General features: G+C 37.7%; 1 protein-coding gene across 1 annotated transcript in view; it reads right to left on the bottom strand.

The window, feature by feature from the left end:
- Nucleotides 1–16758, bottom strand: part of LOC145768108 (ATP-dependent translocase ABCB1-like) — a 32477-nt gene that overhangs the window by 11454 nt on the left and 4265 nt on the right. The window contains exons 2-15 of the mRNA XM_082579579.1: nucleotides 15390–15486; nucleotides 12832–13049; nucleotides 11699–11848; nucleotides 9120–9224; nucleotides 8459–8630; nucleotides 7912–8036; nucleotides 7080–7293; nucleotides 6575–6757; nucleotides 5348–5464; nucleotides 4775–4987; nucleotides 3529–3709; nucleotides 2499–2672; nucleotides 1426–1641; nucleotides 150–331 (exon numbers count right to left, since the gene is read on the bottom strand). Of these exons, the coding sequence (XP_082435705.1) occupies nucleotides 150–331; nucleotides 1426–1641; nucleotides 2499–2672; nucleotides 3529–3709; nucleotides 4775–4987; nucleotides 5348–5464; nucleotides 6575–6757; nucleotides 7080–7293; nucleotides 7912–8036; nucleotides 8459–8630; nucleotides 9120–9224; nucleotides 11699–11848; nucleotides 12832–13049; nucleotides 15390–15486 (2347 nt within the window). The remainder of the gene's footprint in view (nucleotides 1–149; nucleotides 332–1425; nucleotides 1642–2498; nucleotides 2673–3528; nucleotides 3710–4774; nucleotides 4988–5347; nucleotides 5465–6574; nucleotides 6758–7079; nucleotides 7294–7911; nucleotides 8037–8458; nucleotides 8631–9119; nucleotides 9225–11698; nucleotides 11849–12831; nucleotides 13050–15389; nucleotides 15487–16758) is intronic.

Genomic DNA, 16758 nt, shown 5'->3' on the forward strand with positions numbered 1-16758 from the left:
AGCCATAGCAACAGCGTAAAGTAAAGTAACTTTTTTTAAAAGTAGGCTCACTGCTATAATATATAAGGTTAAGGCTAGCTTATATAAAAAGTATACCTTCTCTTATATAGCGTAACTCTGTAATACTGAGCAACTCCTCATGGATGTACCTCTATGATATAGCTGATGCACGAGCCCACTCCAAGCACAAAGAACATGCTTCCCAGCAACTGAACCAAGGACATTTGCTCTTCCAAGGTGTCACAACTGGAGAAAACGGCAAGAACGTTGCCAAGAAGTACGGCAAGCACCGGATCTATTCCTCCAATAATGGCAGAGAATACACATCCAACTGAAAGTTTTTGGAAAAGTCTTTTTTTATCAAAACTGTCATTTCATATTATAAAGTAAGACAACCTGCCATAAAGATAATGAATTATAATAAAGGCATTTAGCTTTCAATCTAAGGCTAGGCAACGGGGCATTTAAAATGACACATCCCAAAGAAGAGAGAACTTTGCAATTATCAAAGTAAAAACTACATTTTAAATGATGCTAGTGGACCACTGAGTGGAGTCATGAATGGAATGGTTATGTCGCTCCCGGTAGCTCAGTTGCGCACGACTTTGTGAACAAGAGAGCCACAAGCTCAAGCAGCGCCAGTTCAACCCTCGAATCGTGCGCTTGAGTAACGTATTTTAAAGACAGCTCTCGGTCTCCATTCAGAGGCATAGTGGATGGAATAATTTATGGACAACAACACTTCAAAAATCGGCTGCTTGACTATGTTTTTTGCTGGCCAGGCCTACGTCAGTGGTTCAAAGCCTCTACAGTCTATCTACATTCTACAAGTATGCGAAACTGCCATAATTAAGTTCAAAAAGAACCATTCTCATCAAAAAATAAAGAGGCCAAAATGTAGATACCAAACTCATGTTCAACAAACAAACGTTTCGAAAACTATACTGTCTTCATCTTCAGTGGTATAAATGAAGATGAAGTACATTTATGTACAAATTAAAACTAATTTAATTTTTAATTTATTATTTTTTAATTTATTACTTTTAGTTTATTTAGAATTTAAAAGTAATAAATGAAGTACATTTATACCACTGAAGATGAAGACAGTATAGTTTTTGAAACGTTTGTTTGCTGAACATGAGTTTGGTATCTACATTTTGGGCTCTTTATTTTTTGATTAGATTAACCAGGCATTCCAACCATTTTGCTCCTAATCATTCTCAGTCCAAAAATATAACTTCCAAATAAATATATATCAACTACTGAACTACAGCATAGGAAGCTTATGATGTGCAGTTTTCTTTGCCCGTGGCAACAATCTATTGACAGGTTTAGCAAAACAAAAGTATTAGGAAGAATAACGTCAGAAATAATGTGTCATTGAACGCATAATGTGCATAGCAAACAAAAGTGCTGTATTCTTACTGACTATATAAGAATATTCTGGTTTATTATATGCCAAAATTTCTTTGAAGGATATTTCCTCTCCGTTGTCAGACTCTCCATTTGAAGTTTCGTCTTTTTTCTCCCCTTGTTTTGGTTTAAGTTCTACTTCCACCATGTCTTCATTTGTTTCTTTATTATCAGCTTCGAGTTGTATTTCTCCATTTTCTTGAAGAACCTCTCTTGTTTGGTTTGCATCTGAAAGAGAAAAATAATATATGTTCTATTGGACAACAATTCCTCCTTATGACACAAATGGCATGGTCTACTACGTGTTGCAAAGCTAAACCTATCACGACCAAAGCGTATGATGTAGAGAACTTATCTTTGATTTGTATTACATTGACTCGGTTATTTTTTGACTTAATAAATATTTGCTTAAGAATTGCTCTTCTCTATACAGGGTGCAACATCTTCCAACGTTTGCAACATGTCACAATTCAATGGTTCGTTCACAGCAGCTAAAATTAAGCAAAACTTTCAAAATCAATTAAACTTCTAAAACGGCTTTCTATTCCGAAAATAAAAATTCTTCAATAAAAAAATCAATCAAAATCATGCACATCTCTGAGCTATCAGGTTGCTATGGTATAAGCAAGAGCAATCGTCTTTGCTGCCAGTGGAGATGGCGACTGATGATGAATCTCCTTTCTATATTATCAAAGATATGTTTGAAGTATGTGGCCCAGTGGTAAATTAATGACAGGTTTGATGATGGACACTAAAATTGGCCTACTTTCCTCCTGATTCTGAAGACATTTACTTAATCTTATTATGTAAACTTAAAGAACTGAAGACGACATTAAAATAGACGAAAACCAACATAACAATTACATCATTAACAACTGACTGGTAAAACAAAATGGCGTAGGCTACAAGGCAAACGCAAAAGACAAAGGCCGTTTCCAGCGAGACACACAAAACAAAGTCGCTTGGAGCAAGAAATCTAACACCCAAAAATACGATGTAATTACTTTTGTTTTATAAATATCTTCCCGTCCGCTTAAGCTATTTCTATACCTTCGACTACGACAAAATAGAGAAATACCAGTTACCGTTAGTTTCTTTTGACATTTGTGTCTCTACTAGCTTCCGATAAACTCCATCCTCCAGCTGCATCAGTGCTTGATGGGTTCCTCCTTCGACAACCTCCCCATCCTTGAAAGCGTATATTTGGTCGACATTCCGTATCGTTGACAATCTATGCGCAATCACAATAGTGGTGTGGTCTGCAAAATAGTTGATAAAAGAATATTATTGTGTATGTTGATACAGTGAAGGGCTGTCAATTTCACACATATACTGCCGGTCTACAACTGAGAGGTTTTAGACCAAGCTCAAAGAGACACAGCAGAGTATTTTGTTGACGTTGTTGGTTACAAAAATTACGCTCAAACCTACAAAGTATTTTCCGACATACGCCTACCATAGAGTCAAGAGCGTCAAGAGCCTCTAAAAGTATGCAAAACTACCTGGAATAGCTTATCAAGGCTTTGTCAGTCCGAGGATAAAGATTCAAAAACCAACCAACCATACACATCAAAACGCCAAGGCATTTTGGCTTCTATTTTGTTTGAATTTCTCTCTTTATTTCAGAGAAATGTTTATTCTTTTGCTTCAGAATCTTAGACTTTACATCCATGCACACCAACATTTGTATTGTTCAGCCGCGTATTTTGTCGTTTTATCCATTACATCAACAAACTTTAGTTGATGACAAAAGTTAAACTATACAGAAGTTGTTAAAATGTGTGACTATTTCAACGAACGAACGTTTGCTGTTCAATATAAAATTATACAAAGTCTAACTTCATCGATATAGTTACTACTCGCTAAAACCTTTACACCCTGTTTCACCCTAAAAGGGGGAACATCAGAAGGTCTTTATTGAAATAGAGTAATTCTATTTGAATAAGGACCTTCTGATGATCCGCCTTTTAGGGTAAAATAGGCTGTAGAGGATTTAGCGAGTACTAACTATATTTGATGTAATTTGCTCGGCTTGGCGTTTTTACTGGTAATTGAGCACTTTTATAGTTTTAATAGTAGGCATATCAAATTATTGCTATTAACATATCAAATTACTGCTAGAAACTTTTTCAAGAGCGTCTTGGACAATTTTTTCACTCTGTGAATCCAGTGCTGACGTTGCTTCGTCCAAGAGAAGTATTTTCGGCTTCCGTATGATGGCACGTGCAATAGCAATGCGTTGTTTTTGGCCTCCGCTTAAAAAAGCCCCCTTTTCTCCAACGAGAGTGTCATAACGCTACAATGAGAATATCAGTGACAATTTATTTGTTATATATTTCCGTTAAACAACTTAAACTTATCAAGGACTAGAGCTTATCATTTAATTAATGCAAGTTTCAAACTCACCTGAGTTTACGTGCTTGCTGTGCTACTAATTATAATTTTATTCTCACACATTGTGCTTTGTATTTATTAAAAAACAAAATTGTTAGTTATGAGAAACAAAACATGATTGTAGCCTACATGTAGGCTACTGCACTATTTGGATCCTGTTTGAATAAGGATCTCCCCTTTTTAGGGTGAAACAAGCTGTTGAGGTTATAGAAAGTAATACCGGTAACTATATTTGATGTATCGTACTATTGATGCGCATGTGAGAAGTTGATCATGATAAGGACAAAATAGAAGGTAGTTTTATTAGGATTATATCAGTACCACGCTAGAACTGACTACAGTGGATAACAAAACATATGTCGGCTATTACAACTTGTGGGTGGAAACGTAAGAATGCAGCTATCAAAACTCTTAACAAACATTTGCAAAAAAGCCATGTTCAGTCACTTCAAAATATGTTGAATTGAACGACAGTAGAAAAAAATTGATGTTTTTGGAGAAATGATTTCACGCTGTTGCGATTTATAAGTTAGAAGTTGTTATATGTTGGTGATATGAGATGGTAGAGTATAAAAGTTTTCTATGCTTCCTCAACATGGCAAGCTAGCCTGACTTGTCGGGTTTGAGTACCCTTAGAGCGCCTTAAAACGTTGGCACGTTCACGCGCGGTTAGATCAACCCACTAACTTTTAAATAATTCAGTTTTCATTGAAAGGTTTTTAACCTTTATTAATCAAACATAATTCGAGCCTTCGTGAATTTTCTGTTTTCTTTGTTCACTTCCTCGTTAGGTAAGTATTAAAAACCTATGTTATACTGACAGGACAATTAGCACAAAAATCAGCGCGAATTCCAAACCTCCACTGCTCCAATTACTCAAGGACACACATTATCGAGAACTGTTATTTCAAAATCCTTAACAAAAAATGAAATAAACTAACATGAAGATATAAGTGTATATCGTTACCTTTGTTAGTTTCATTATGAAGTCATAAGCGTTCGCTTGTTTTGCTGCTTCCTCAACCTCTTCATCAGTAGCTTCGATGCGCCCCCAACGGATGTTTTCTCGAATCGTTGTAGCGAAAAGTACAGGTTCTTGAGAAACCACGCCCACTTGAGATCTCAACCAATGCACATTCAGAGATTTAATGTCGTGACCACCAATGCTGATTAAGCCAGACTGAAATATAGATTTTGAATGAGTAACATAAAAAATCTTAACTCTTATCGTAGCATAACAAGAAAGATTTTATTCGGTTGTTATGGAATAAAATCAGTACCGTATCTAATGCATATGAGCAACTTTAGGCTGCAACTTATTTTAAAACTAAGTGGTAGTGCAGCTCTACAAACAGCAAACGAGTAGTAGCCTACGCTCAAGTCTTTATGACGTCATGAAAAATCACAATATAACGTGTTCACTGAGGATTGGCAGCCAGCGTGTTGTAAACATGCTTTCAAGTTACAACAAAATAATAAAGGGCCTATAACTTGCAGTGACGTCACACAAACAGAATTTAGTAACTCACGGTGCAATTACCTGGATATCGTAGAATCGTTGGAGTAGTTGGACAATAGTGCTCTTACCGCTTCCGCTTTGACCTACTAGCGCCACGGTGCAACCAGGTTGTACTTTCAAACTGATCGACTTCGCAACCTTTCAAAATAGAATTATTAGCCTATTACCCTATATGTCGTTTTGCGGTAACTTAATACTGTAGCCTAAAAACGATTGGCTGCTTTCAGCTTTTACAGGAACCGTTAGAATAAATTAGAAATTGTGTGAAAAGTTAAAAAAGATACATCAGTAACCTAACTAGCCTATATGCACATCATGATTGCTTGATTAGAAGACCTTCCAGGTCACTTCGCAGCCCCAGTTGCAATATCCACACATTCTACGTGATTTTCATTACTCGTTCGTTTTATTTGACTTTGTTTTATGAATGTGTGTTATTTTTTATTTATACTCGCAACAAATAAACATCAACGTACATTTGGTTTGGTTTTGAATCTTTATCCTCGGACTGACAAAGCCTTGATAGGTTATTCCTGGTACTTGTTCGCATACTTGTAGAGGCTCTTGACGCAGGGCCGGTTACCGAGATTGGCAGAGTGAAGTTTTCCGATTGTCTTGTTGCCGAGAAATTATTCCATTCATTAGGTGCCGCTGAATGGAGAGCAGTCCTGAAAAGCGTTGCTCAAACGCACACCCCGAGAGTCGAACCAGCGCCGCGTGATCTTGAGCCCGGCGCGTAACCACTGAGCTAACGGGGCGGACATCCAAGTTTGTATCTGGTAATTGAATATTCAGATCAAGTGGATTGAAAATAAATTCAGTACTCTTTATTTCCACTTACAAGTATACCGATGTGCTGAGATAAAATTGTATACTTAGGAAGGGAAGTGAACCGATGACCTTTAGACTAGTGGGCAGGTGGATTACTTGATTGCCACGTTACGACACATTGCGATAGCAAAATTAATGAATCCCATCAAATCTCATCATTCAGTTATTATTCACTAAAAACTTTCAAAAGTTGTTTCAACTTATTGCGATCATCAGAAGGTTTTTATTCAAATAGAATGTAGGCTATAGGTTATTATGTACTACAATTTCAGTTTAATTTTAGCCACAGATCGGGGGTCATCGTGTTTCACTTTAAAATTTTAATCAGGTGTTTAGCAAATGAGACGACATGGAGGAACGGTTACCAATAGTGGTGATCATTCAAAAGATGTTATCAAAGTTCTTATTACGATTCACCTCGACCGAAGGCCTAGTTGGGTAATGGAAGCAAACGTTGTTCATTTCAATGTGGCTGCTCATGTCGTCTGGCTTCGTTCCCTTCTCGGATAAAGCATCGATCTCTGGCTTTCTGTCAATTACTTCATACACACTTGCGCCAGCAGTCTTCGCTTCGGCAAAATAAGCCACAACCCCGCCAAGCTGCAATCCAAAACACAAACATCAAGCTGTGCAGCATTGACACATCGCAACATTGTGTAGCTTATATATGAACTTGAGCTACTTTTTCCAGACAACCAATTTATCTGGAGAAGATCTAGTCAGATCCGCACCCGATCTGGTAAAGGACTGGACCAGATAAAGTGGTCGTCTGATTTACGTCTATACGTAGCACATTTTTGCTCCTTAGGTTGTCACTATATCGTTGCCACAGTATCGCCATTATTCCGTCAACATCGAGTCATTATTATATTGTTATCACCACCAAAATGTTAAAAAATAAAAATTTTCTGGCAACACTTACCGAAGACAAACAAACGGCAGAAAAAATGATGCAGAAAAACGAAGTGAGAAAATTTCCTGCGGCTATTTCCCCCTCCAGGACGAGAGTTCCTCCGAACCAAAAGGTCAGTCCATACATCCCGAACAGTATGACACGAATCACTCCAGGACTAAGACCTTTCAAAGCTTCTTTTTTAATCCCAACTTTCTTTGCTATTCCAAGATGGGCTCCATAACTGAGATTTGTTTAAAAGAAAATATCAAATTAAACGTTATAGAAACGTCACATTACAGCAATAACACATAAAAAGAAACCAATTTTGATGGATGTGCTGAAGTTTAGTCTAACACCCTGAAGAATATGATAAAACGATCCTATTATAATTTGAACTGAATTTAATTTTAAGATGCGAACTGAAGATGCACTAGCAAGTGCGAAATATATTTTCTGTTACATCTACTGACAACTGATCCCTGTTGCCTTAGCAATTGAGGTTTTAGCTTTCTAGATATGAACCAGGGATCGTTTCAGAACAAGACTAGGTCAGAAAGCAAGGCAGACTCCGACTCAGCTCAGCAGCAGCCTAGAGCAGTTAGCTATTATAATTTGAAAGTCTTTATCCTCAATGTTTCCCACGTGGCTGTAAAAGAGCCAGTAGCACAATCGAAATGATGTGGGTTCGACACCTATTTTGTTTTTCTTGCCTATCCACAAAAGTAGTTTGCAGAATATCTTCAACTGCAGGGCTTACATCAGGATACAATAAAAAATGCCGAGGTAGTTTGATCAATAACGCTTTTATAAAATAATTTCAGTGGGAGAAAAGAGACAAAACAATCTGCTTGCAACACACTTTTTAACTTCGTTTTCTTGACATCCAAAGGCTACTACCGTTCGTATCGACGAAATAGCTTCTTCAGCAATTGTGCCCGCTTCCAAATACTCCAACTCCTCTTGTATTGAAAACCGCTGAGTCATCTTCAACAAAATAATTAGGGTCATTTGCATATAACATTATTGCAAATCAAATGAGCATAAAAGTGGAATATGCTTAAAGAGACCACATACCAAGCGCAGCATAGTTTAGCCCAAGGCCGTTGAGAGGATAATATGGACCAGGTACCAATGAGATTTTCGGGTCCAAACTCAAGATACTTCTAATAAAAACACACAATATCCTATATGCCGTAGTAAGTTCAAGTTCCCGGGCATTTCGGGAAGGTTTCGGGCCCCTAAGATTATCCCGGGCCCGAGTACAAAAGTAACCCTGGACTCCACCTGTTAACACATCTGCTTTAGCCAGTGCAGCAGTGTAATAAGCTAGCATAACGCACAAATGTATGGTGAGACTTTTGCTGCATTTTGATGTTTATTCTGATTTCACACCCATATAAAGTTACCTTAGTCAGAAATATCATTGTACCAGCCAACAGTGGCACCACAGCAACGTTAACTATGGTAACCTTCCACGTCGATTGGAACGCAATTACCAGAAGGACTATGACTTGGCTTATGTACTGGATTGTGTTACCAACTTTAGCCCCAATACCCTCTTCAACCTTTGCGATTCCACTGCAAACAAGAATATATCAACGATTGTGGAAACATTAGTTTATCATCTCCTTTAGTTCATCATGTTTATACAGTAATAGACTATGTGGCTACGTGGAGGTAATAGGAGTAACGTCTGGCACATGGTTGTAAGTTGGTTAATTCCACTCCCATTGCGAGCAAGCAGGTGTGTTGTGAAAAATGCAATCATTTTTTTTGTATCCAGGCTTACACCTGGTGATGAAAGATTTAGATTAAGTGGATGGAAAGGCAAGTAAGCCAATCTTCGTGTCCACCTTCAGGCATGCCTTTAAGTGTCCTGCCGAAGACACAGCCGCATGCTCTTGAGCGGTGTCGAACCGGCGCCCTTTCGATTGCCGTTCCAGCGCTCTCACCAACCGACATGCAATCAATGATACTGATATTTTAAATATGGCATGATGATAATATAATTATGATAGTGGCAAACCGTCTATCAAAAGATCACTTGGCAAAAACTATAAAACTCACTCGATCAACTTCGTGCTAAGTTCCTCAGCCGAGTTGATGTCATGGTAACTAATATCTTGGCCGAGCAGAGAGCGAAAGTAATTGTGACGAATCTTTGCTGAAATGCTGAAAATAAACAATGCTCTTGTCATCTTGCTCTTGTCATGCTCTTGTCATGTTCTCGTCATGCTCTTGTCACGTTCTTGTCATGCTTTTGTCATGCTCCTGTCATGCTCTTGTATTCATTAAAAAATAATTTGAATTGGTTGACTGGTTTTTGAATATTCATCCTCGGACTGACAAAGCCTTGCTTGGTTAATGGTTATTGGTAGGGTTGCCAGATTGGGCGCTTTTACGCCCAATTGGGCTACTTTTGATTTCTCCAGGCGCCAAAAATTCGCGTTGGGCGCGCTTTTTCGGCTGGCGCCCAATTGGGCTACTTTTTTAAAAATATTATATAACTTTTTATGTATATATTGCGTCTATATGTTTAAGATTTTTACCCAATTCGTAGTTATTTCATTGAGGAGCAGCGTTTTTGGAGGCCTCGGTCAGGCAGGGTTACCAATTTGGTATAAAGATGCCAATTTTCAAAAATATGCATGTTTAAGCTTTAATATCTGGCAATCCTGGCAACTTAAGTGTTTTCATGAAAATGCAGTGGACATAAGTTCAGTTTGTTTTTATTTCTGACCATCACAACGAAAAACTATATATGTCAAACATAGCAGGGGTCTAGAAAAAGGTAGAAGCGACAAAACACGGACGCTATAACGTGCATGATGCCAAAGCAAAACAATCAGTTATGGCATGGTCGCAACTCGCAACACCTTAATAAAGTTTTTACAAATGTAAACAGATGAGAAAAAAAAGGCTAGTGAATTTTTTTTAACGATTTATATGAGTAAACAAAAAGACAAAAAAGATAGTTTCTACGTTGATCGACCTTGGTGGGTTATCAAAACTGTTGATGGTCTTGAGGGGAACACTCTTGATGCGTTAGCTCATCATGAAAAGCAATTAAACCATTTTTTGTGTTACTTGGTGTCGTACCGGTACTTGTTTGTAGTTATTTTAACAAACAGTTGAGTGAATGCCAATCTGTCTGAAAGATGTGAAGAACTGCAAAAACACTTGTAATTTGGGACTGATGATCAAGCGCTCTGGAAGAATGTTGTATAATAGCTTATCTCTATGCTTGGGCTCCAATTTGGGCTACATTTTAGAACCCCCAAAAAAATTGGGCTACTTTTGGGCTACTTTTTGCATAAGCTTGAGCTCTTTTTTATATTAACCTCTGGCAACCCTAGTTATTGGTAGTTTCGCATACTTGTAGACTGTAGAGCAGTGGTTCTTAACCTATGGGTAATTACCCACATGTGGGTAATTTCAGGATAGCAGGTGGGTAATCAGCTGAACCAGAATATTTAGAATTATAGATGTAACAAACAATGCCACAGCTGTAAGTGGTAAAGTTGCTTTATTACTTATACTTTTTTTTGATGTTTTGAGTCCGTTCAAAACAACCAAACAAGCACAGTGATATTTTATCATTTTCAGAATTGTTTCGTCATAGTGATTTATTTTTCGCATTATTTTTGTTGCCGGTTTTATGTATTTCATATTTGTGACATAATAAGTAAGATTTTTCTTGTATAGCCTAATCAGTTCAGTTACAGTTGTTTTATGAGCAAGCTTGATGGCTGCGTTGCTGTTTGAAGTAGTATAGCTAAGTGTACATTTAGAGTTAGTGTTGAGACGAGCGAGCTATAGGCTATACTTTTGAAGATGAAAGCTTGGGAAAATTCTGGGGAATGATGGGGAAAGCATATCCAAAAGTTGTGCAAAACCATTAACATTGTTGACTATGTTCCTTTCTACTTATCTCTGTGAATCAGCATTTTCAAGTGATGTTGCTTTGAAGTCAAAATTACGAAACAAGCTGTTAGATCTGAAGTCAGACTTGCTTTGTGCAGTATCCAAAATCGCACCCAATATTGCATCGATTGTACACAAAAAAAGCGCAAATGTCTCACTGAAACTATTGATGCCGTTCTTTACGTTATATAAATGTTGTTTTTGTTGAATAACGCTGTTTTATATTTTTAATATGGTAAACTAGTTAAAATTAGATTTTGGGTAATGGGACTTTGATCTGGACAGAAATGGGTAATAAGGGAAAAAAGGTTAAGAACCCCTGCTGTAGAGGCTTTGAACGCAGGGCCGGTTGAGATTGGCAGAGTGAAGTTTTCTGATTGTTGAAGTCGTTTTGTCGCAGAATTATTCCATAAAGTAGGTGCCACTAAATGGAGAGCAGTCCTGGAAATGCGTTGCTCAAGCGCACACCCCGAGAGTCGAACCAGCGCTGCTTAATGTTGAAGTTTCTTCGTTGAGGAAGCCACGCTCTAAATATCTGAGCTATTGGGGCAATTAGAAACTAGTTTTTGCATCATTATTACAAACTCACATATAAATAAACAATTCACTCAATGACGTTTGCTAAACAATACAAAATTCTCCATTTATAAATTCAAAGTTCTCTCATAGTAGGGAATTTTCCCCAAGTTAAGAACCTCTGGTCAGCAAACCTCCAAACTCACCTTGTTGCCTGAAGAGACCAACAGGCAGTCTGCAATGATGCTGCTACAAACACTGCAGCTCCAACACCAAGAAACGTGTAAATAAGTTCAAGACCAGTTTGCTCAAACGTTTCGAAGGCTTGACGGAAAGCTGCTGCCGCCTTTAACCGACTGAAGTAGATTATATGAAAAATGTAAAGGTAAAGGTGAGTCCCATACTTGAATCCAAGCATCGGGTGATGAGAAGATAAGGTTCTCAACTTCTTATTATAGCCTACTAAGCCATGGGCACTAACGAAAATAGGATGGCCAGTTCCTTTCTCTCGGCCGCCTTTACTTCAGCAACTACACCCACCCAATTTATACACCCTATAGGTAGAGGTGAGCGGTGTTTGTCAACAACCAGCATTAGCCGGGAGTCGAACCAGGATTGCATAATTGGAAAGCGAGCGCCTTACCCGCTGCGCTATCCCACCGCATCAAAGATATAAACATGACAAAATTTGAAAGCAATTTTAGTATGCATTATATAAGCACTATCTTGAAGCTAAATGTTTCACAATATGACGACCTTTTACAAAATAATGTAGATACAAACGATTCGTCACAGCACATGTGAAGGGAACTGTGTTCGAAAGCTTGTGCCATTCGCTATTACCACAGCGAACTCGCAGCATCAGGCTAAAACAAGTCGTTGATATGCTGGCTGTGTAATTAAAATTGGTTGATGTCGATGATGCAGAAGAAGAATATTGAACAGTCGATATAAAACCAAATGCTAAATATTCACTAATAGCCTACACCGAACTTGTGTGCTTTATTAGTCAAATCAACGTTGATCTTACTCTTGCCATGAAACTTTCAATGAATCAAAGCATCCGAAGGCGACAATAACTACACTAACAATAACTGTTTAGAGCGACAATAACTGTAGATAATGTCGACAATCATATAGTAACAAAGTAAACAAAACAATTGTCTGCTGTTGCTATCATGTCTATATCGACTACCCAGTACACATATGTATAGCTGGCAAACCTTATCCTGCTTTGTCGCATACAATAATTATCTGGACTTAACATTGTGTTTACTAAGCCGTAAAATGCAACATTTAAGTGATAATGGCAAATGGCTAATAATGGCAAATGGCTCACCTTTCGGTTACATTGAATGCAATGGAAGAGTTGAATTCCAAACTTCCGTTAGTAGGCGGTAGAGAGCTCCCACAGTTCACTAACCTTCCAAAGTCAATCAAATTGTTTGTCATATCTCCAAGTAAAAGAAAAAGCATTGGAAACCCTACACTATGTCCCAACGCTCCGATTGTTCCAATAACCATGAGTATGTATTCCTTCCAACCAGCATAACGAAACTAAATACGGCAATATAATAATGCATTTGCTAATATGCTACTTTTAGTGCACATACGTTTCACCTTCAGTGCTTCAGACAGATTCAGTGCAGAAGTCAATAGTCATAGGCCTACTATATTTTTATCTTTGCATGGTTTGCTGCGGACCCATTGAATTTACTTGTTTTGTAACCAGTTCAGTACGCCTTCGGCTGATAGATCTGAGGTCGATTCCAGGTCGGGTCAAACCGAAGAGTTTAAAAACGATACTGAATGTGTTCTTTCTTGTATAACACAGTAAGAAAGAGAGATAATAATGGGGTGACATCGTAAACCTGACATAAAATTAAAAATGAGCCCTGTCGCTAAAAGAACTTAGCTGTTGTAGAGCGACAAGAAATAAAACTATAGAATTATTATTATTGTTTTGTGAGTTTGTTTTGTTATCTTTACATGGCTTGGTTTGGTTTAGAGACTTGTCGGCCATCTGTTAGAATCATAGCATGGGGAGGGTAGCAGATTTAAGATAACTCGGCTTTATAAACAAATTAATCTGATGTTGCCTACTTCATGATGTCCATTATATTGCATAAGGTTTACAACATATAAAAAGTCTGAATACCAGTATAAAGAACACTCAATGCAAGTTTTGTTAGTTTTTTAACACGAACCAAAATCATTTTGGTATGAAGCCTGCATTGGCCAACCCAAACGCTACTGCTTTGTAGACTAGCTATCGTGGATCAATGAATTCATCAGAACGGAAAGAGTAGAACAGATAATAAACAGATATAATAAAGGTGAGAATAAACTTGATGATCTTTTAATGAAACCTGCTTGTCTTTCTTAGCCGGTTTCACAAAAACAAAAATTAGCCCTTAAGTTAACAGGCTTAGCCTACTTGCAACAATTTTGCCATAAAGCAATCCATTCGTCGGTGATAATAATGAAAAAGGTGTCAACAAAAATTGTCTTCTCTTTTCCAGTAGGCTACAAGTGTTTTAAAGGAAATATCCGGCCGTTGAAGATTTAGATCAAGTGGACGAGAAGGTAAGGAAGCCAATGTTCATGTCCACCTTCAGGCATGCGTTAAGTGTCTTGCCAAAAACAGAGCCGCATTCTTTGTCACAAACCGGTGGACTTTTCAAACGCTGAACCAGGTCTCTCACCACTCGGCTGTGCAGCTTAAGAAATTTTATCTGTTCAATACAATTTGCAGCTATTGCAAATTATGGTTTGTTCTGAGGTCTTTGGAATTTTTATCATGGATTTGATCTTTGTCAACGTGTTGCCTTTAGGCAGCGTACATCATACCAGAATTTTAACATTCCAGGTCTAGAAAATATCCCAATCGTGCGATGACAACTGATGTAGCTGTTGCAATCAATTTGATAACAAATTGTTACTCAACGCCTCAGGCTTTACAAAATCAATGAATATGACGAAAGAATTTACTTCCATGTAGACTAGAGCAACGGTCAAGCTCATTTCTTATTCTTTAGCTGTGATATACGAACATTCTATGAGAGCTCTACGAAGGCTTCAATGTCATGCATGAAATATTACTCATAATTCTGTCATCAATACAAACATCACAACTTAGTAGGTTTTGAAAACAAAATCCTATCAAGAGTATAATATAAAGTTTAAATTGCAAGTGCAACCGACAAAGACATCATATTTTTACCATGAGGGCAGTCTTAAAAGTGCAATTGTGGTTTATGCACCAAAAACCTTGATTCAACATTTTGCAATGAAAATTAAAACATATATTTTCACGTATTTAACAGAGGATAATATACAACGCGATCAAACGTTCAGGCTGGTGAATGCATAATTCGTTTGATATAAGTTAAACACACATACAAGAATTGCCCTTAGGCCTACATATGCAGAATAATGCCAATGGGGCTACACGCAAAGTAATGTGCAAATAGGAACAATTTCATCACGCGGTCAAATTGTCATCTTTTCAAAATATTTCATCAAATAATGCGATCGCCCCATGTAGTCTGTAGTTTGTAGTAAATCATCATTCAAATATGTCGCATTAAAGTTCACTATATTTTATTACTATTTGAAATATGTCAAGTAATTGTTCCAACCAACGGTGCCATAAAATAGCATTGGAACTCAAACGATTCCGGATTCAATACTTTCCACCTCTATTTTTTAAAATGTTAACACGCGATCATCACCTTTTTAGAAGTAGCAATAAAACACACAATTACCCCTAACACAGCTGCATATGTCTGCGTTGTTCTTCAACACGGAGATTGTGATCAAACAACCTCAGGGCTATTGCGTGTATAGAAATACCAGTTACTATTTTATAACAAACTCAGATACTTCACAACTTACTAATTGCTTATAGGGTATAGGGGTTTGTGGTGGTTTCTTGTCGTTGGATGGTTTTTCTTTTCCGTTGTTGGTGCCAATTTCTGTTCCATTCTGCTTTCTGAAAAAGACAATTAAAAATTTTGCGAAGGCCCACCTTAGTTTAGAAATGAACCAAAAACTATCCTACTGTGGTAATACAAGCATCGGCAACTTCTAGAAAAGAAACAAATAGCCTAGGTACATCAAGACCAAAACTTTTCAAAAAAAACTCTTGTTACTGGTAGTATGATCAATAAAAATGTCACACTATCTGAAGAAAACAAAGATAAATGCAAATAATACTTCTTCGTATGAATGTTTTTAATTTGCCAGTCCAAAGGCCAAGGAGCTCTTCCTTTTACTACTCTTGAGCAGGGTGGGTGACTCTGGCTAGATGTTCGAACAGATGTCGAGCAGGCATTAGACTTCGATTGGTCATCCAGTTCATCATCCAGACCATACTCGTGATAGAGGGTGCAGTTGATGGTGTGGTCTGTGTGGGTTGTTTCATCAAGGCAGTTATAATTTTGCTCTGAAAGCAGTCTTCGATGTCTTGGGTTGTACTGTAAGAGTGACAGTCTACAATAGGTCTTCTACGTCGAAAAACAGCTTGCTTCAGGGGCAAGAGTGGATCTATGATTGGTTTGACCCCAGTGTAAATGATGAGAAAAAAATTAAAAAGGGATACAGAAAAAGGTATTGGTCGATAGCAAGTGTAGTCTATGTGAAGTCGATAATGTTGACTGCGCTTTTTCATTGCTTTAACCTTCATGAGTCCAACCGAGCGAGCAGCGTTACTGCTGCTGGATTGGAGGCAGCATCTGGTGGACCGCAAAGATAAGAATGGTGTAGTGATGCACAATTCTAGTCTCAGCACAGGAGTGCAGTTATTTCGGTAGAAAGGACAGCAGCTTGCTTTGTTGGGATTGTAATAGCACGACAGAAGTATTGGAGAGTTTTATTTACGTTGACGGTGGAATGATAAGAAACAACCGCTGTATATCAGATTCAAATCCCAACACAACAACCTCAGGAAAACATTAAAAATAGAAATAGAAGCTGCCAGGACTGTTTTGTTGCAACATATTTACAAGACAATAAGTTGCAAGCAATCGAACAGGAAATATTTCCTTTCATAATATTTTTCTTGGCATCTGAAAGCATTTCAAACTATTTTTAAAGAACTTGAGGCAACAATTGCAAAGGCACATGTCTGTTTTCCTTCTGTGACTTGTTTGACACGTTTTATTTGTAAGACGTTCAAATATTTTATTCTGACCAAGTTAGTAGAGAAAAGAATGCAAAAAATCGATAAAACAAGCTTATTAAGCTAATACACTAGAACAGGGGT

The sequence above is a fragment of the Aplidium turbinatum genome, chromosome 4 (assembly GCF_918807975.1).
Source record: "Aplidium turbinatum chromosome 4, kaAplTurb1.1, whole genome shotgun sequence".
In the NCBI taxonomy this organism is placed as follows: domain Eukaryota; kingdom Metazoa; phylum Chordata; class Ascidiacea; order Aplousobranchia; family Polyclinidae; genus Aplidium; species Aplidium turbinatum.